This window comes from Cryptotermes secundus, unplaced genomic scaffold, assembly GCF_002891405.2.
Source record: "Cryptotermes secundus unplaced genomic scaffold, Csec_1.0 scaffold364, whole genome shotgun sequence".
NCBI classification, from domain to species: domain Eukaryota; kingdom Metazoa; phylum Arthropoda; class Insecta; order Blattodea; family Kalotermitidae; genus Cryptotermes; species Cryptotermes secundus.
Genome location: NW_019733841.1, coordinates 134,542 through 149,105, shown reverse-complemented (window position 1 = coordinate 149,105; position 14,564 = coordinate 134,542). Strand labels below are relative to the sequence as shown.

The 14,564-nt window shown below is 37.5% G+C and overlaps 1 protein-coding gene across 10 annotated transcripts in view; it reads right to left on the bottom strand.

Moving 5' to 3' along the window:
* Positions 1-14,564, bottom strand: part of LOC111868240 (poly(rC)-binding protein 3) — a 114,530-nt gene that overhangs the window by 32,763 nt on the left and 67,203 nt on the right. For 7 of the 10 annotated variants that reach the window (XM_023858710.2, XM_023858712.2, XM_023858702.2 and 4 more), the window contains exons 3-6: positions 10,689-10,745; positions 4,433-4,549; positions 2,779-3,042; positions 337-630 (exon numbers count right to left, since the gene is read on the bottom strand). In XM_023858710.2, coding sequence (XP_023714478.1) covers positions 337-630; positions 2,779-3,042; positions 4,433-4,549; positions 10,689-10,745 — 732 coding nt within the window. The remainder of the gene's footprint in view (positions 1-336; positions 631-2,778; positions 3,043-4,432; positions 4,550-10,688; positions 10,746-14,564) is intronic. The other 3 variants (XM_023858707.2, XM_023858708.2, XM_023858709.2) reach the window with 1 other exon arrangement.

Here is a 14,564-nt window from a genome sequence, read left to right as displayed (position 1 = left end):
AGGATCAACTATGGATATAGATGGGAGTTGGCACCTCAACTAATAAGTTAATAAGCTCCAGGTCCCAGGGCAACACAAGACTAGCAAGCAGATGTTAGTTGCACCACACCCTGGAAGCTGCAGCAACATAAAACTGAAGGAAAAACTTGGCATGCCAGATCAGTGCAGTCTGCAGACACCTCAATATTAATACTGTATCATGTATCATATTCTGTACAAGTTTTTCCTTCATTTCGCATTCCCACAAAGGTGTCTGGGTGGGTGGGGGATTATAACAAAATAGATGTGTACATGTGTATGTGGGGGGAGGGGGGTTAGCTGCACCCAAAGACTTACGTCGGCAGCCGCCAGATGCGCGGGCGGTAATGCAGCTTGCAAGTGTCCGTTCTTCAGCAGCGGATCTGCCGCCAGCCCCGCGGTATGGAGGAGTGGGGAGGGGGGCAGGCCCAACGGGGTGTGTCCGGCGGCAACCGGAGCCAAGCCCGGGAACAAGGGCATTGTACTTACGTCGGCATGGGCAGGCACGGCATAGTTACCCTGGATAGTGTAAGCTTGTCCGCCGGCTAGGATCACTGGCCCAGCTACTTGGGGTTTGGGACGATAGGGAATCGTGGCACCTTTAGGAGGGGACTGCAACAAAAGAGAAAACACAATGCCAGCTGCATTTCTAAAATATGTACATTAAATTGTATCAACTACATGCAAAACATTCTGGAACATATCATATCTCCACCCTACATATAACTGGAATCCTTCTGAAACATGTAACTGAATTATCATCATCATTACAAAGACTGCAAATAAATAAATAGTGGAAAACTAATAAGAAGCAGTGATTGGTTACTCTGAACATGTTCATAAATTGTATTAAACAGCAATTCTAGTAACTGAAAAACAGAGGAATAATACATACTGTCCCAAAAGAATGTATACACACTTTGACAGTAAGACACTGACTTAGACCTTCGAAGTCTTCTTTTCTGAGCACAGTACTGGGCCAAAAGAAACTACATTTACAAGCATGCAATGATTCTCAGAGCCTGTAAATAGGTGGAGAAGTTGATAAGAATTCTCATTATTCTGTTGTAAACTGACACTTTCTAAAAGCACTGCCATCTATGCTATGTACTCTTATCTATGTTGTTACTTATGTCAGCCTTGTGTACTGCAGCATTTTAGTGTGACAAGATGTAAGTGACACTAAGGCACTAAAGGGTTAACAGGTAAAACATAACTGTAAAGAATAATGATACAACACAAAATTGTTGTAAAAACTAACCCTTTTATGCTGATAATTCTCAACACTGTTCACATCACCATCCAGAGAATGGTAGCAAGGATCTGGGGCATCACATGTAAAGCATTCTGTTCAAAGAGCTTACCTTCTCCAGATGCATACTGTACTTAAAACAATGTTGGATTCTTATAACAAAATCTGTTTCCAATAACCAGTAAATAGGTGGTAAATTCTGATGATTTGAATCCATTCCAAAAACGTCCACAGTTAATATGCAATGTGGATAACAGAAAATGGAGAACTTCAAGTCTACTGTAGTAGCATGAAGCTCAACTCTCTTCATAAAGGAAAGAACACAATTCCTCTTGAAGACATTACAGCAGTAATAAAAGGTAAAAGTAAAATTATCCCTAGGCTTAACTGATTAAGAATCGCACCATGAAGATGTGGGAAAGTGGAGGTATAGCTCCATCATTCCTGACCTTGGCACCAGATGGAGGTGTGTAGTTATATCAGATACAGATTTTTTAATGTTGAAAGAGGTCCTATAAAACTAGCTCCAGAAAATGAGGCTTCTAAATAAATTATGATAATTAATATCATTTAACTCACCAATACAGGCTACACTTATGTGTGTTATAAACAAACAGAAGTTCTCCCATCCTGACATCACAGCAACTGAAAATGTTAACTGCATAGTCCCAATGAACTACTCCATATAATTCCAATATTATGTGGGTTACTTCAAGTCATGGCAACATAATTTTTCCGAAATTTCGAAAGCCCTGACTGGAATTTCCAAATTTGAAGCTGACAGACAGCAACGCCTGATTTCTAATGGTGCCGCTAGATGATGCTGCAGTCTAGGGACAATGAAACGAGTCGAACGTGAAGTCAGTGTGATCATAACCTTCATCGAGAACGAATATTAGCCGGATGGAACAGCGTGGTTACGTGAGAATACCAGTGCTTCACATCAGAAATGCGGCTGAATGTCACTCAGAGCTTGTGGAAGCTCTGGGTGATCGTGCTCTACCATACAGAACTGTTGCAAGTTGGATAGAAGCATTCCAACGTGGAAGAGAAGCAACTGCCGACTTGCAACATAGTGGACGCCCTCTGTCCGTTCATACCGATGTTTCTCGTGCCATGATTGTCCAGTGCATGGAGGAAGGTACACTTGATACAACTGGAGACTACTTTGAAGGTTGTTAATCATAATGTAAGAATTCAGATTTAACTCACATTGAATTTATTTCTTAATCACAACTGAATTTTTCGAGGATTAAAGAATAAAAAAAGTCATTCTGTAATGTGCAATTTTTCCTGCCTACTATACCTACGCCCCTTCACATCTACCTGATCTGACTAAGTCAATCGGAGGAGTATATCATGCCCTTTCATAAGCATATTTGGAACTTTCTTCACTGTAACGTGTTTGCCCAAAAAAAAATTAGTTGCCATGACTTTTGCAGTAACTCACATACGATTACAAAAGCAAATACAGACTCTTTCAAATGCAGCAATGTAGTAATTCTTACCTCGAGCATAACGCAACAGATGTGGTAGATGCACTGGGTGATGGCCTCACTGGTGCCGGAAATGGTCACCGCACGTTCTGTTGAGTTGGGCAGCATCTCCGATGCCACCTGTATTGATGCTCCGGTGACCTCACGAATCTCCTTAATCTTCGAACCTCCCTTGCCAATGAGGGAACCACACTGTGATGCTGGCACAATGAGACGCAATGTAATTGGGGGACGTGGGATACCTGACCCGTTGGGAGCACCTTGCATCTCCTGGAACTAGTAAGAGCAACAGCAGATCACATCACCTTGTATCACCTAATTATATTATCAATTTTCTTGATGCATGACATATACACTGATAGTGACAAGAAAGAAGACATTATAGACGCAACACAACGGACTAATCATGCTCAACCTCAACTGCTTTACCAGCCTAGGTACCTACAACATGAACATTTCTGTTGATGAAAACTGCCTCTTTTTGGGGGGGGATTATTATCAGAATCACAAATTACTAATTAAAGGCATAAACCACAGTATGAACAAAACATTTTTGATCATCTCCAATTTCAAATTAACTGAACCAGAAGGCAGTTACATCCCAAGGTTTAAAGTTTATACAAAGTACATGTTACATTTCTGACAAGGTGCTCTTTAAACTGGAAATGTCCAAGGTTTTCAAAGCTACAAATTTACAAATTCCATAAGTAGCTCTGCAAACTTTCTTTCATTTCGCACCTCTCCGTTACCAGTGCAGCAAAGTACACCACTCTGGTCCTTGGTAAATGGTGCATATCTATACACGCAGAACTGCGAAAATTAAACTTCCTCTGTTTGTGCTCTCTTAATGTCAGCTCTAGGAGCAAGAGAAGTGAAACAAAAACCCCTACCTCAAGGGAAAATCCCCACTTGTAGCTTATTTTATAAGAGGCTGAAATTGTTTACTGCTTGATACTACCTTAACAGAAATACACAAACATTACTTTTAAAAATTCTATTTTCTCTTTTTATTTCAAATTTCATATTTGGTGTCAATTTCATAAACTGATATACTGCATTTAGAAGCAACATGAAATGTAATCATATTCAAGGAACTGATTAGAAGTGACAATGCAAAGAGATATGCTGGCAATTAAAAAATGTGACAGGTAGTTCAACCAGTGGCACTGTGTGCACAGAATCACGGTGACTGACCAACCAGTTGCTGGTGAATGAAGGGGGTAATAGTGAAGTAATAACAGAAAATTCAGAGTACTCAACAAACACATAATCTACAATCTTTATTATTATATCCATGGAGCTTAGCAAGCTAATAGTTGCTCAACTACTAAAGCCGAATATTTTATGGAATCCAAAGGCCTATTACTACCTCGGCAAGAACCAGCCACCGGAGCTTATCATAAGCCAGATAAATCATATCCACTCAAACTCAGCCCATTTCTTCCGGATCTTTAACATGTTCCATCCCTATGTCAAAGAGAACATCTTGTCTTTATAACACATCTGTGAAGCATTCTGCTACATGCTGATAGCAGAATAATTACATGGTTTTGTTTTGGCTCCACAGATAACTGTCAACTTTTCTCAGACTGGGACATGGGAGGTGCATAAAAGAAAAATAGTGGGCACTGGAAAGAAAACTTGATAGGAAAGAGTTAAGCCTTACCTCTTCAAATTTCTTGCAGATGAGTGTAAATGCCTTAAAAATGGCATTTGTTGGTCCTGTGACTGTGACAATGCGTTCAGGGCAAGAGCCATCAGAGATGTTGATCTTGGCCCCTGACTGCAAGCATAAATCACACAATTAAAATCAAATTTATTAAAGCCTACTGCTAAATTACCTACACCTATTCATCCAATATGCAGTGATGATTTCCTCCTATGTACAGTGGTAAGAATAAGTTGGGCCCCATGTGACGAATGTTGCACTAGGTGTGTTTAGAAATCCCCTTATATAATTAATTAAGAATCTATCAATCTATCTGGCCATTAGTGGGCTTCATGAAAGTATGTATTGATGAAGTCTGTAATTCCCAAAAAACGAACATAAGTTCAAACTGCACAATTCTGGATACTTTGCTCAATTTAGCATCTCTGAAATGCACGAGGAGCTATGAAAAGAATGATTTTCACCTGCCTGTTCCAAGAAAAATGAATTCGTGATATTAGCCATAAAATATTTTTAAGTACATTAGACAAAAACGCTAAAAGAACTAAGCTCTCTTTATTTACGAATGTTTTGGAAGGCTCCGAAACTTTTCACGTCAGTAGCTTGTTAAAACACATTAAGCATTTAAAATGAATATGCAATTGATGTTTCAGATTATTCTGAACCAAAATACTTTGTAACATGTCATACCTCAGAAAAGTCTGCAAAAAGAATCTAGCAATAATTAGTATATATATAATATAAACATAATATGAAAGCTCAGTCCTGTCGGTGTTCACATATTCGATACAATTCATATATTCAATACTGTAACAGAACAGAAAAACCTTTCTGAACACTGATAGAATGAAACAAAAATGCTGTGTGTTCACAAATGCAAACACTATATACTGAGAGAAAATACATTTTGTCAGATTATCTAACTTCGCCAAAAAGCAGTGGATGCTAGGTCGGTATAGTTTGCTTCTGGACCAAAACGACGGAGTTTGTTTTTACAGGGATTGCAAGAAAATAAAGAGACCTTTAACCAAACATGAGGATTACGCACTGAACTAGCCTACTTGCCACATGGTGAAAATCTTGACAATAGGAACATACAGGATACTTGGCAGCCCAAGTAAAAAATAATCACTCAAATTCATCTAATGCTGAGACAGACTGCCTGCCAAATTCATACCTTCATGTGGTGAAAGTAAGAGTGGGTGTTTGTGTGTATTTGTGTGCATGCATGCATCTGTAAATCCATCCCTGCCAAGTCAAAGGTACAAATTCATACATTTTAAGTTCACCGTCATATACATGCAGCAGCTTCCAAACATGAACTAGTCAATAAAGTCAGATGCGCACTACTAAAAATTTGTAGTCTGGTAATAACTAACATGCAAGACTTGAAAGCCTGTGATTCATACTCATCTTGGCATGTTAGTAGCTAACATTTGGAATCACAGCACAGTAAAAACCATTGCAGCAAGTAAAATTAAACCAAAAAGAAAAAGACGATTCAAAAAAATTCATGGCACTTAAGGACAGAAGATATCTCTAAACACGTGGACATGTTTTTAAATGACTCTTGCTAACACTATTACACTCATTATAATGTTAAGTACTGGAAATATGAACAAAATCTGACAGACTGCATATATATATATAATGCCAGTTTAAAAGATTCCAGCAAAATCACAAACTAATGCAGGTGGCCAGACACCTACCTCTCAGATAACAGAAAGTTTACATTTAAAAGTTTCAAGATGTTACTTTTTTCAAAATGTGTTTTGAATAGCAGCAGGAGATAACTAAATGCATATGCCTCTGATTCTGTTTCCTACACTTGATTTCCATGCAGAGATGAAATGTATTTGCAATTTCATTCTACACAGAAGGTGGCACTAAATGTCCACAATCAGGTGATGTGACTTATATTGTACTTCAGGAAATGCATTGTCATAGCAATGAATATGAAGCAGCCAGTACATTGTGAACTGTGCTTTCAGTCTGTCCTGCTACCTGCCTTGCATTTGTTTATGTAGACTCTGCAGACATTCTAAATGAAGCATGGTATGAGCAGATCAGCTGTGCCATCAGAGCAAGAATTTCCTAAATGTTTATGTATATGTGAAAAGATAAAGAGCTAAATGAGGAAAACATACAATGCTAAATGAGACATCTGTGAACACTGCTGACAATGAGGATCAGGCTCACACTAGGGAAAAAAAACTCCAGTAATTTTAGTCCACAAGCAAATTATACCAACCGACCACTAAGGCTGGCAGTAAAATTCGCCGACAAGTGGTGGTTGCTCGGGTCACACTAGTAATGCAGATTTCAAATAGAAACACACGTCAAATTGCTGGAAACAGGAAAAGCATTCAGCAAAGGACACAAATGCATAATAAATTTATCATTTTTAGAATCCTTTCCTTATGAAATCATTATGCTGTGTGTGTTTGCATCCCCCCTTATTAACTTTTGAATGCCTGAAGCAATCTTTATGAAACTTGGTAGGTCATGGCACCTGAGCCCATCTCAACAGCATACTTCATAAATCCCACCCGTCTGTCTGTGTGTCTGCATGTGTACCCCCCATCGTTGCTAGGCAAAGGCTTGCTGAACATGTTCCTGCAACAGCGAATACATACAACAGAAGAACTACTGAACATGGTCCATGTCATATCACAGGAAAGCAGGCAATAGTTCTTTCCAAAACTTCTGGTTAAATAATTAAATTTGGGAGATATACCAATTGAGATATAGCCTTATGCAAAATTCATAACAAAAAAAGAAAGAGACTAAGCTTTATGAAGAATTATTCATAAAATCATGGAGGGAATCGGGGCCAAACCCTAGAAACCAGTGAGTGGAAAAACGGAGGGCATCCAGGCCAGCCCCTAGAAACCAGTGAGTGAAAAAAATGGAGGGAATCAGGGCCAAACCCTAGAAACCAGTGAGAGTGGAAAAAAAAATTATGTCGTGCTAGGGGTGTTTAAATACTAACAGGGACACTGGCCCATTCTGAGAACTTCAAGGACTACCAAACCGAACTGAATTTATAAATCACGTCTTTTTATTCTGCAGATATCGCAGGACTTTCCTGAGAAATCTGATCAAAACTGGGTACTTTGCTGTACATCACAGCAAGGCTTTTTTATTTTGGCAAAAAATAAATAATTTTTCACTCTCTGCTGAACAGTGAATCTCCTTTTGCCTGCCACCTTGGTACTGGCCCTATACTTCCTCTTGCTTAGCCAACACGTCATTCGCATTCCCCTTTGGGAAGCCATTCATTTGCCTGCAGTATTCAGACTATGACTGCGACAACTTGCCATCTCAAGACTAAATAAATGGGGATCATTTTGTGCACCACTATGCAGATAAAGAAAATGAGATTTCTGCGCTAAGCTGATCCAAATTATGAAACAAGACAGGAGATGTCTTCACAACTATAATACATTTTCTGTCAATAGTGATATCACATTATGAAAAGTCTATAAAACTTAGTATATATCTGAACTTAGAATTCATTTATCTCATAAATCACATTTCTGGGGAGGGGAAAAAAATACTGTCATTACATCAACTTTCCAGCGGTAACTTGCTGAAATACATCTCTTCTGTGTAAACAACTGAGTTTGTACACCAACCTTTTACTGGAAATGAAACAGAAATACCCTCACAAATGAAAAAATGATTTACTAATAAAATAAGTAATTGAGCTTTTCCTGATGATTACAGAGATTTCCATTTGATGGCATAATTAAGAAAAAGCATATCACTAAATTCGAATAAGCAAATAGAAATAAATCAGGAACACCTAAAAATAGAAATGAGAATTATTCAAGGTGTAATTTCCAAATTATTAACTAAATCGTTTCACTGATATTGCATATAAAAAAATCAGTTCATATGACCACAGCATCACCCCTGTCTAATTCCAGCTTAAACATTTAACCACTATTTAAGTCTACACAGCAAAGACGCATTACCCAAGACAATCTGACTGCAGTTCAAAAGAGATCTTCCTTCTATATAATTCCACTCAAAGTTTAAACTTCACATCAAATTCCCTGAATCTTATAAGCTGTCATTCATCATTTCATAATACTCCAGTCACTCACAGTAAGTCTTATCAAGATAAAGCACTCATCTATGACACGATTATCAACACAAAATCGTGTTTCCTGAATAAACCCATTTTGCATGAATGGAAACAGCATATGTTCCTATATTAATAAATTTCATATCCCATATACAGACTGCATTATTTTCAAGAATTCCATTCAAGATGACCAATTCATATAACACTTAAATAAACCAATATTTAGAGATCACTTGATTGGTTGAAGCACCATCCTACAAGCCAGAAGGTCACGGGATCAAATCCCGACAAGGTCATTGGATTTTTTTTTCAATTTGCCTAATCCTTCCAGCCGCACTATGGCCCTGGGGTCAACTTGGCCTCTAACAGAAATGAGTAAAGTAAGTAAAGCTATCCCTGTAACAGGCCATGAAGGCCCATAGGGTTGAGAGACCTTGAGGGTCCCACATTATCTAGACAATCGGCTCAAATATGGCGGTAAGGTTGTCAGCCTTACGTGTCGGCCATGCTTTACTCCCCAGGAAAATTATTTATTTAATTCCTGGTACTCATTTCTGTTACAGGCTGGGTGAACCCCAGGGCCATAGTGCAGCCGGAAGGATTAGGTAAATTGAAAAAAATCCAATGACCTCATCGGTATGTGAACCCGCGACCTACCGACTTGTAGAGTATTGGGAATATTCTTGGGGGTAAAGGGCAGCCGGCGGTAGGGCTGACAACCTTACCGCCATTTATGAGCCGACTGCCTAGAAAATGTGGGAACCTCAACATCTCACGGCCCATTACAGGGATACCTTTACTTTTACTTAACCTCTATGGTAGAATTCTTGCTAACCCTCCTGAATCAAACACTGCTCCCTGCACTTTATCATACAAACATTCCGTCAGCATGGAAGAATTATATGCACCCTTGCTGAGAGAAATATGTCTTAAATATTCAAGCACTTATAAAATGATATCCCAATGATTTACTAGGCACTTCCTATCACACGCAGATGTGGTAGAAGGTAGTTTGTTCAACACAACCATTTAATACAAATTAAATTAAATCTTGTCATTCCACTCCTCTCTTTGTATGTACACACCAGACGCCTTTATATAATACTGGTGGTAGCAACAGTTTTACAACTCTCTGCTGACACACCTCTTTGAGCAACAGAAAGTCTCCCAGCAGATCACGCACAAAGCTTTCCATCATGACTTCCACAGAAACATAAAATATGAATTCTCATCTTCATTTTTTTGCTCTTAAATAAAAGGAAAGTCATAAAATGAATTATGCTATAAAAATTAATCTACTGAGCCTATGAATATCAATGCAGTTTGTGCTTTTTGAAACTTAAAATGTAACAAAAGTAACAGGTTAATTAATCACCTTGTATTACTGAGAGACTCTTCACTTAATGCTTTATAATTCTATCTGCTGAATACTGTGCAGTATTTTTAACAGGCATAAGTAAATAGGAAACAAATGCGTCTTCAGTGATCACCAGGGCCCAGATTTTGATGACATGACATCTTTTTTTTTTCTTTTTATCCTATGCGATGCTCTTAAATATTATAAATCTCGGATATGAGCTGCTGGTTACAGAAATGTAAATTTTATATGTAATTTGTTAACATCTTTAGGTTTAAGGTCATTTTTTCATTTTGGGGGTATTTTTTTGGCAAATTTTTGGATTTTTAAGGGTATTTCTTGTCATTTTTGGCCATTTTAGGGAATTTTTCTTAATGTTTTCTGAAATGTGAATAACATGGAAGCAAAGTGTTCTTTCTTTTCTCCTTTAGGTCAATTTTCTGGATTTTTTCGGTCATTCTTTAAATATTTTCAGGTCATCAAAATCCGGGCCCTGCATATTACATTTTTGGGTCATATTTTAGGTCATTTTTCTAGATTTTTTTAAATATTTTCAGGTCATCAAAATCCGGGCCCTGGTGATCACTTAATAGTGTTTAACTTTAATAACTAACATTTCTTAAACAGAGTTCTAAAAAGAAGTCGATCACTGAACATGCGTACTATTCCTATTAACTCTGAAGTTGTGTTACAGTAAACTTCTCAGAATGGCCATCTTCAGATTGCAAATGGAACTTTGGAAACTACTGATACACAGAATGCTGTAAGAAGAAAAATATTATGAATGACCAATTTCACTGTACCTCTTCACGAAATCTCTTCACAATTTCTCCCTTTTTACCGATGATACTGCCAACTTCCTGCAAAGAAACAACACATCATGAACCTTAATGTTAAACATGAGCAGAATCAAAGAATGCAAGCAATAAATCAGGAATAAGTGTAACTTCTGTCACCACTAACACTGGCCAAAACCATTTCCAGTGTCTGTCATCAAATTACAACTTCTGAGAAACTCAAGACATTACTTCTCCCAAAACTACAGGGTACCTTGCTCTAAATACAACATAGCTTTTTTTGTCTGTTCATATACAAGCCCTCCATTTCTTTTACATCAATAGACTCTACATAAATCCAAATCTCTGGAGTAAGACTGCACATAATATAAACCTTTCTTACTCATTACCACCAAGTACTAGTGTCTGGAAATTTGGAAGGGGGGAAGAAAAAATCAAGCAAGAAAACAAACATAATCTGAAAATAATGTTATATAAATTAGCTATTTCACTCAGCCCCCTTTCTGCATTATCTTTACAGCAATAAATGTTCAGTAATAGCATGTAAACAAATCTTGCAAACATTCCTAAACCAGACTGAAGTGTGAGCTGTGCCTTTCATGGCCAGTCAAAACAATGAGGAACTTGAAGACCTACATCATTTCATTCTCTTGAAATTTTACAAGCACAGAATGAAAACCAGCAGTAGTAGGTTAAATGTCCATTGCAGAGAAAAAAACTAGGACTTATTTGGAGGCATCTAGAGTTGAAGTATTGAGAACATGAACAAAATCAAAAACTTGAAATCTATTATTAGATTATGCAATTAAGAACCACAGAATGTATCAGTTCTACCATCTAACAAGGCATGCTGAAATATTCTACAGAGGAACCTAGTACAAGTTTATCAATACAGGATGCCCACATGAAAGGTATCCAAAATAAAATTATTATATCTCTATCAATACAGGATGCCCACATGAAAGGTATCCAAAATAAAATTATTATATCTCAGAAAGAATTTATTATACACATTAATGGGTTACACCATTACCAAGGGAAACTATCAAGTTTTTTCCTGCATATAGAACTTTCTCAATAAATTTAAATGTGGGCTCCCTTCGTGGCAGGACAAATATCCAGGTTTGAAGCATGTTTGGTGTTACCGTAGCCACAGCGTCCCTTATGCGGGCTTTCGGGCGTTGAACGTCACTGATCTTAATCTGGCAGACAATGTTCTTCACATAACCCCAAAAGAAAAAATCCACTGGGGTTAAATGTGGCGACCTAGGAGGCCAAGTAACGGTCCACCTCTGTCAATTCATATCCCAACCATCTCTCTGTCCAGGTGATTCCTAACATGGTGGGAAAATGTAGTGGCATATGTGCGTAAGACGGGTATTTCCAGTCATTTCCAATGACATAAACCAGATACGTGTATGACAGTTTCAGAGATATATAATTTTTTTTATTTTGGATATCTTTCATCAGGACACCCTATATATGAATACAAAAAGCTCTCCATGACCAACAATTCTTCCTATTAAGCTGTTCATGAGAGATGAACATCACACACAGTGTTCTACATGAGCTGCAATTTTAGGCACTTAGAAAGTAAAATGTAAAAAAACAATGTCCTCATCTGGAGGTCATGTCACTCTGTCTGTAGTATAAGCACCTCTAAAAGATGGCCAGACTTCTACAATTCAATATAAGAGATGCTAGGGTTATCAGAAATTCCAATTTTGGTTAAACATAGACAAAAGTGATCAAAACTGTACCTTGAGGACATATATAAATTTCTGTATGTACTCTCTGAATATTTATTAGAGTGAAAAATGTTTCAAAAAAATTGTAGAGAAAAATGAAACACATTTCATACCCAACACACATTTCAATAAGCCTTATGAATTCTTCAAATAAACAAAAACTTTCTTTCTGTATCACCACACGAGTTCTAAACCGCTGTTCTAATTTAAAAAAAAAAGTTTTTTCTAGGTCCTTGCATAGATCTGTCAAAAGAAAGTAATGTGCCCCTCTGTGTGTCTAACCTACCATCAGAACCTGAACTATTGGATAACCCTCCCCCCTGAAGTTTTATATGGAAGAGTTTCAATAGAAGTATTGGCTCATCTGAATAGACTGACACACAGTTAAGTACACTTTACACAAGATCATAAACGGCCATTTTTATGTGCATTGTAAACGACTTCAAATTTTATAGGCTGACACCAAGTATTCTCAACTTAACAGCAAAGAATGCTGCAGGAAATTTTGTATACTGCAATACAGAATATACCTTTTCCAATCTCGTGCCTGAGGATCATCTTGTTAATAAAAATTTATGAATAATTAACGTTTACAAAAATGTGCACAAGTGAATTTTTCTCTGGGAATTGTAACAGATCCCACCAACCTGACAATGAAGCCAGGTGAAATGTGAAAGATATAGACATTTGTTTCCAACAATATCCAGTTGCCTGAGACAGGCTGTTTCAGTGGTGAGAGCACATACAAAGGCAAAAGTAAGCAACCACTATCAGACTATCAGCCTGTCATACGAGAGCAATCCACAGAGTGCTGAACCTTGTCAGCCTGCCCATTGCTGTTCTTTTGTTCTCTGGGGAATGTGCTGGCAGGGAATGTACCAGATTGACCTGACCCTAGCTGAGTTATATTTAGTGCTGCTCTAGGTAGAATAAAAGTTTGCTGTTGTTTTAAATTAGACCAACTACTGCACACAGTGACAATTATCCAACGACACATACTGTAAGAGATGTAATGCCAAACTTGGTTAAAATGAACAGAATGCAACTCAAAATGCTTATTACTTACAACCAATATATCAAATGAAAGCAATATACATATCACGGATTTAAAATATAAAAATAGATTAAAAAATCGCCCCCCCTTCAGTTACCAACACAAACTTCATCTCCAGTTCTTTTATTCAGAATGGGAGGGGTAGTCTTTAAAACTGGGAACACAAAAGGCACCAAACTGTTACCATAAAATCAGGTACAATGTAATGCTGATACACTTCAAAAGAGCAAGCTATATTTTAAAGATAAAAGGAAAATTGTAACGTACAAATTATATATCAGGTAACTAAACTGACAATATATGGTATGCGAACATACGAAGGATTCTAATCTGTCTACAGCCTGTCCATCACACTACACAACATCAAACCATAACTCTTCATACACTGGTAAACTGCGACTATGTCTGGCTCCTACCCAAATGACAGTATTTATAAATACCAACACTGTGAATTTGGTCTGACAACATACAAAAACAATTAGTCAACATTCTGACAGCCACTGCCACAAACTGGATGTAGGAAGACTGACAGCCACAAAGGATACCAGTATATAGCTCAGAAGTGTTCTCTCTCACACACACACACACACACACACACACACACACATGCGCATGCCATGTATAAGTGTGCACAAAATGCCAAAAACCTTGTAGCATAAACACTGAATGTACATATATTTTAACTACATTTTAAAAATTGAACAAATATTTTAGTAAATTAAATGTGATTTAGTCTCATTTAAAATTTAAATTGTTTAATTATAATAAATGGAAAACAAAACTATAAATGATACCTCAATAAAACAGGATGCTGAAATATAGCATTACCAAAAACCTAGTAATGTGCAGTAGAACATTTAACCACCACATTTCACACACCTACACAAACTATTACAACAGATACGGATCACTTCTGACATGTCGGAGGGCCTGGTCTCTGCACACAATCCTAAGAGAAACAAAACGCTATCACCTAACCAAGATATCTAATTCCAATCCCAAACTTTAGCCCCTTTGATCACAGACATGCTGCAAGAATTGCACCCTCTGCTTTCTCAGTGCAGGCTACGTAATAATAAA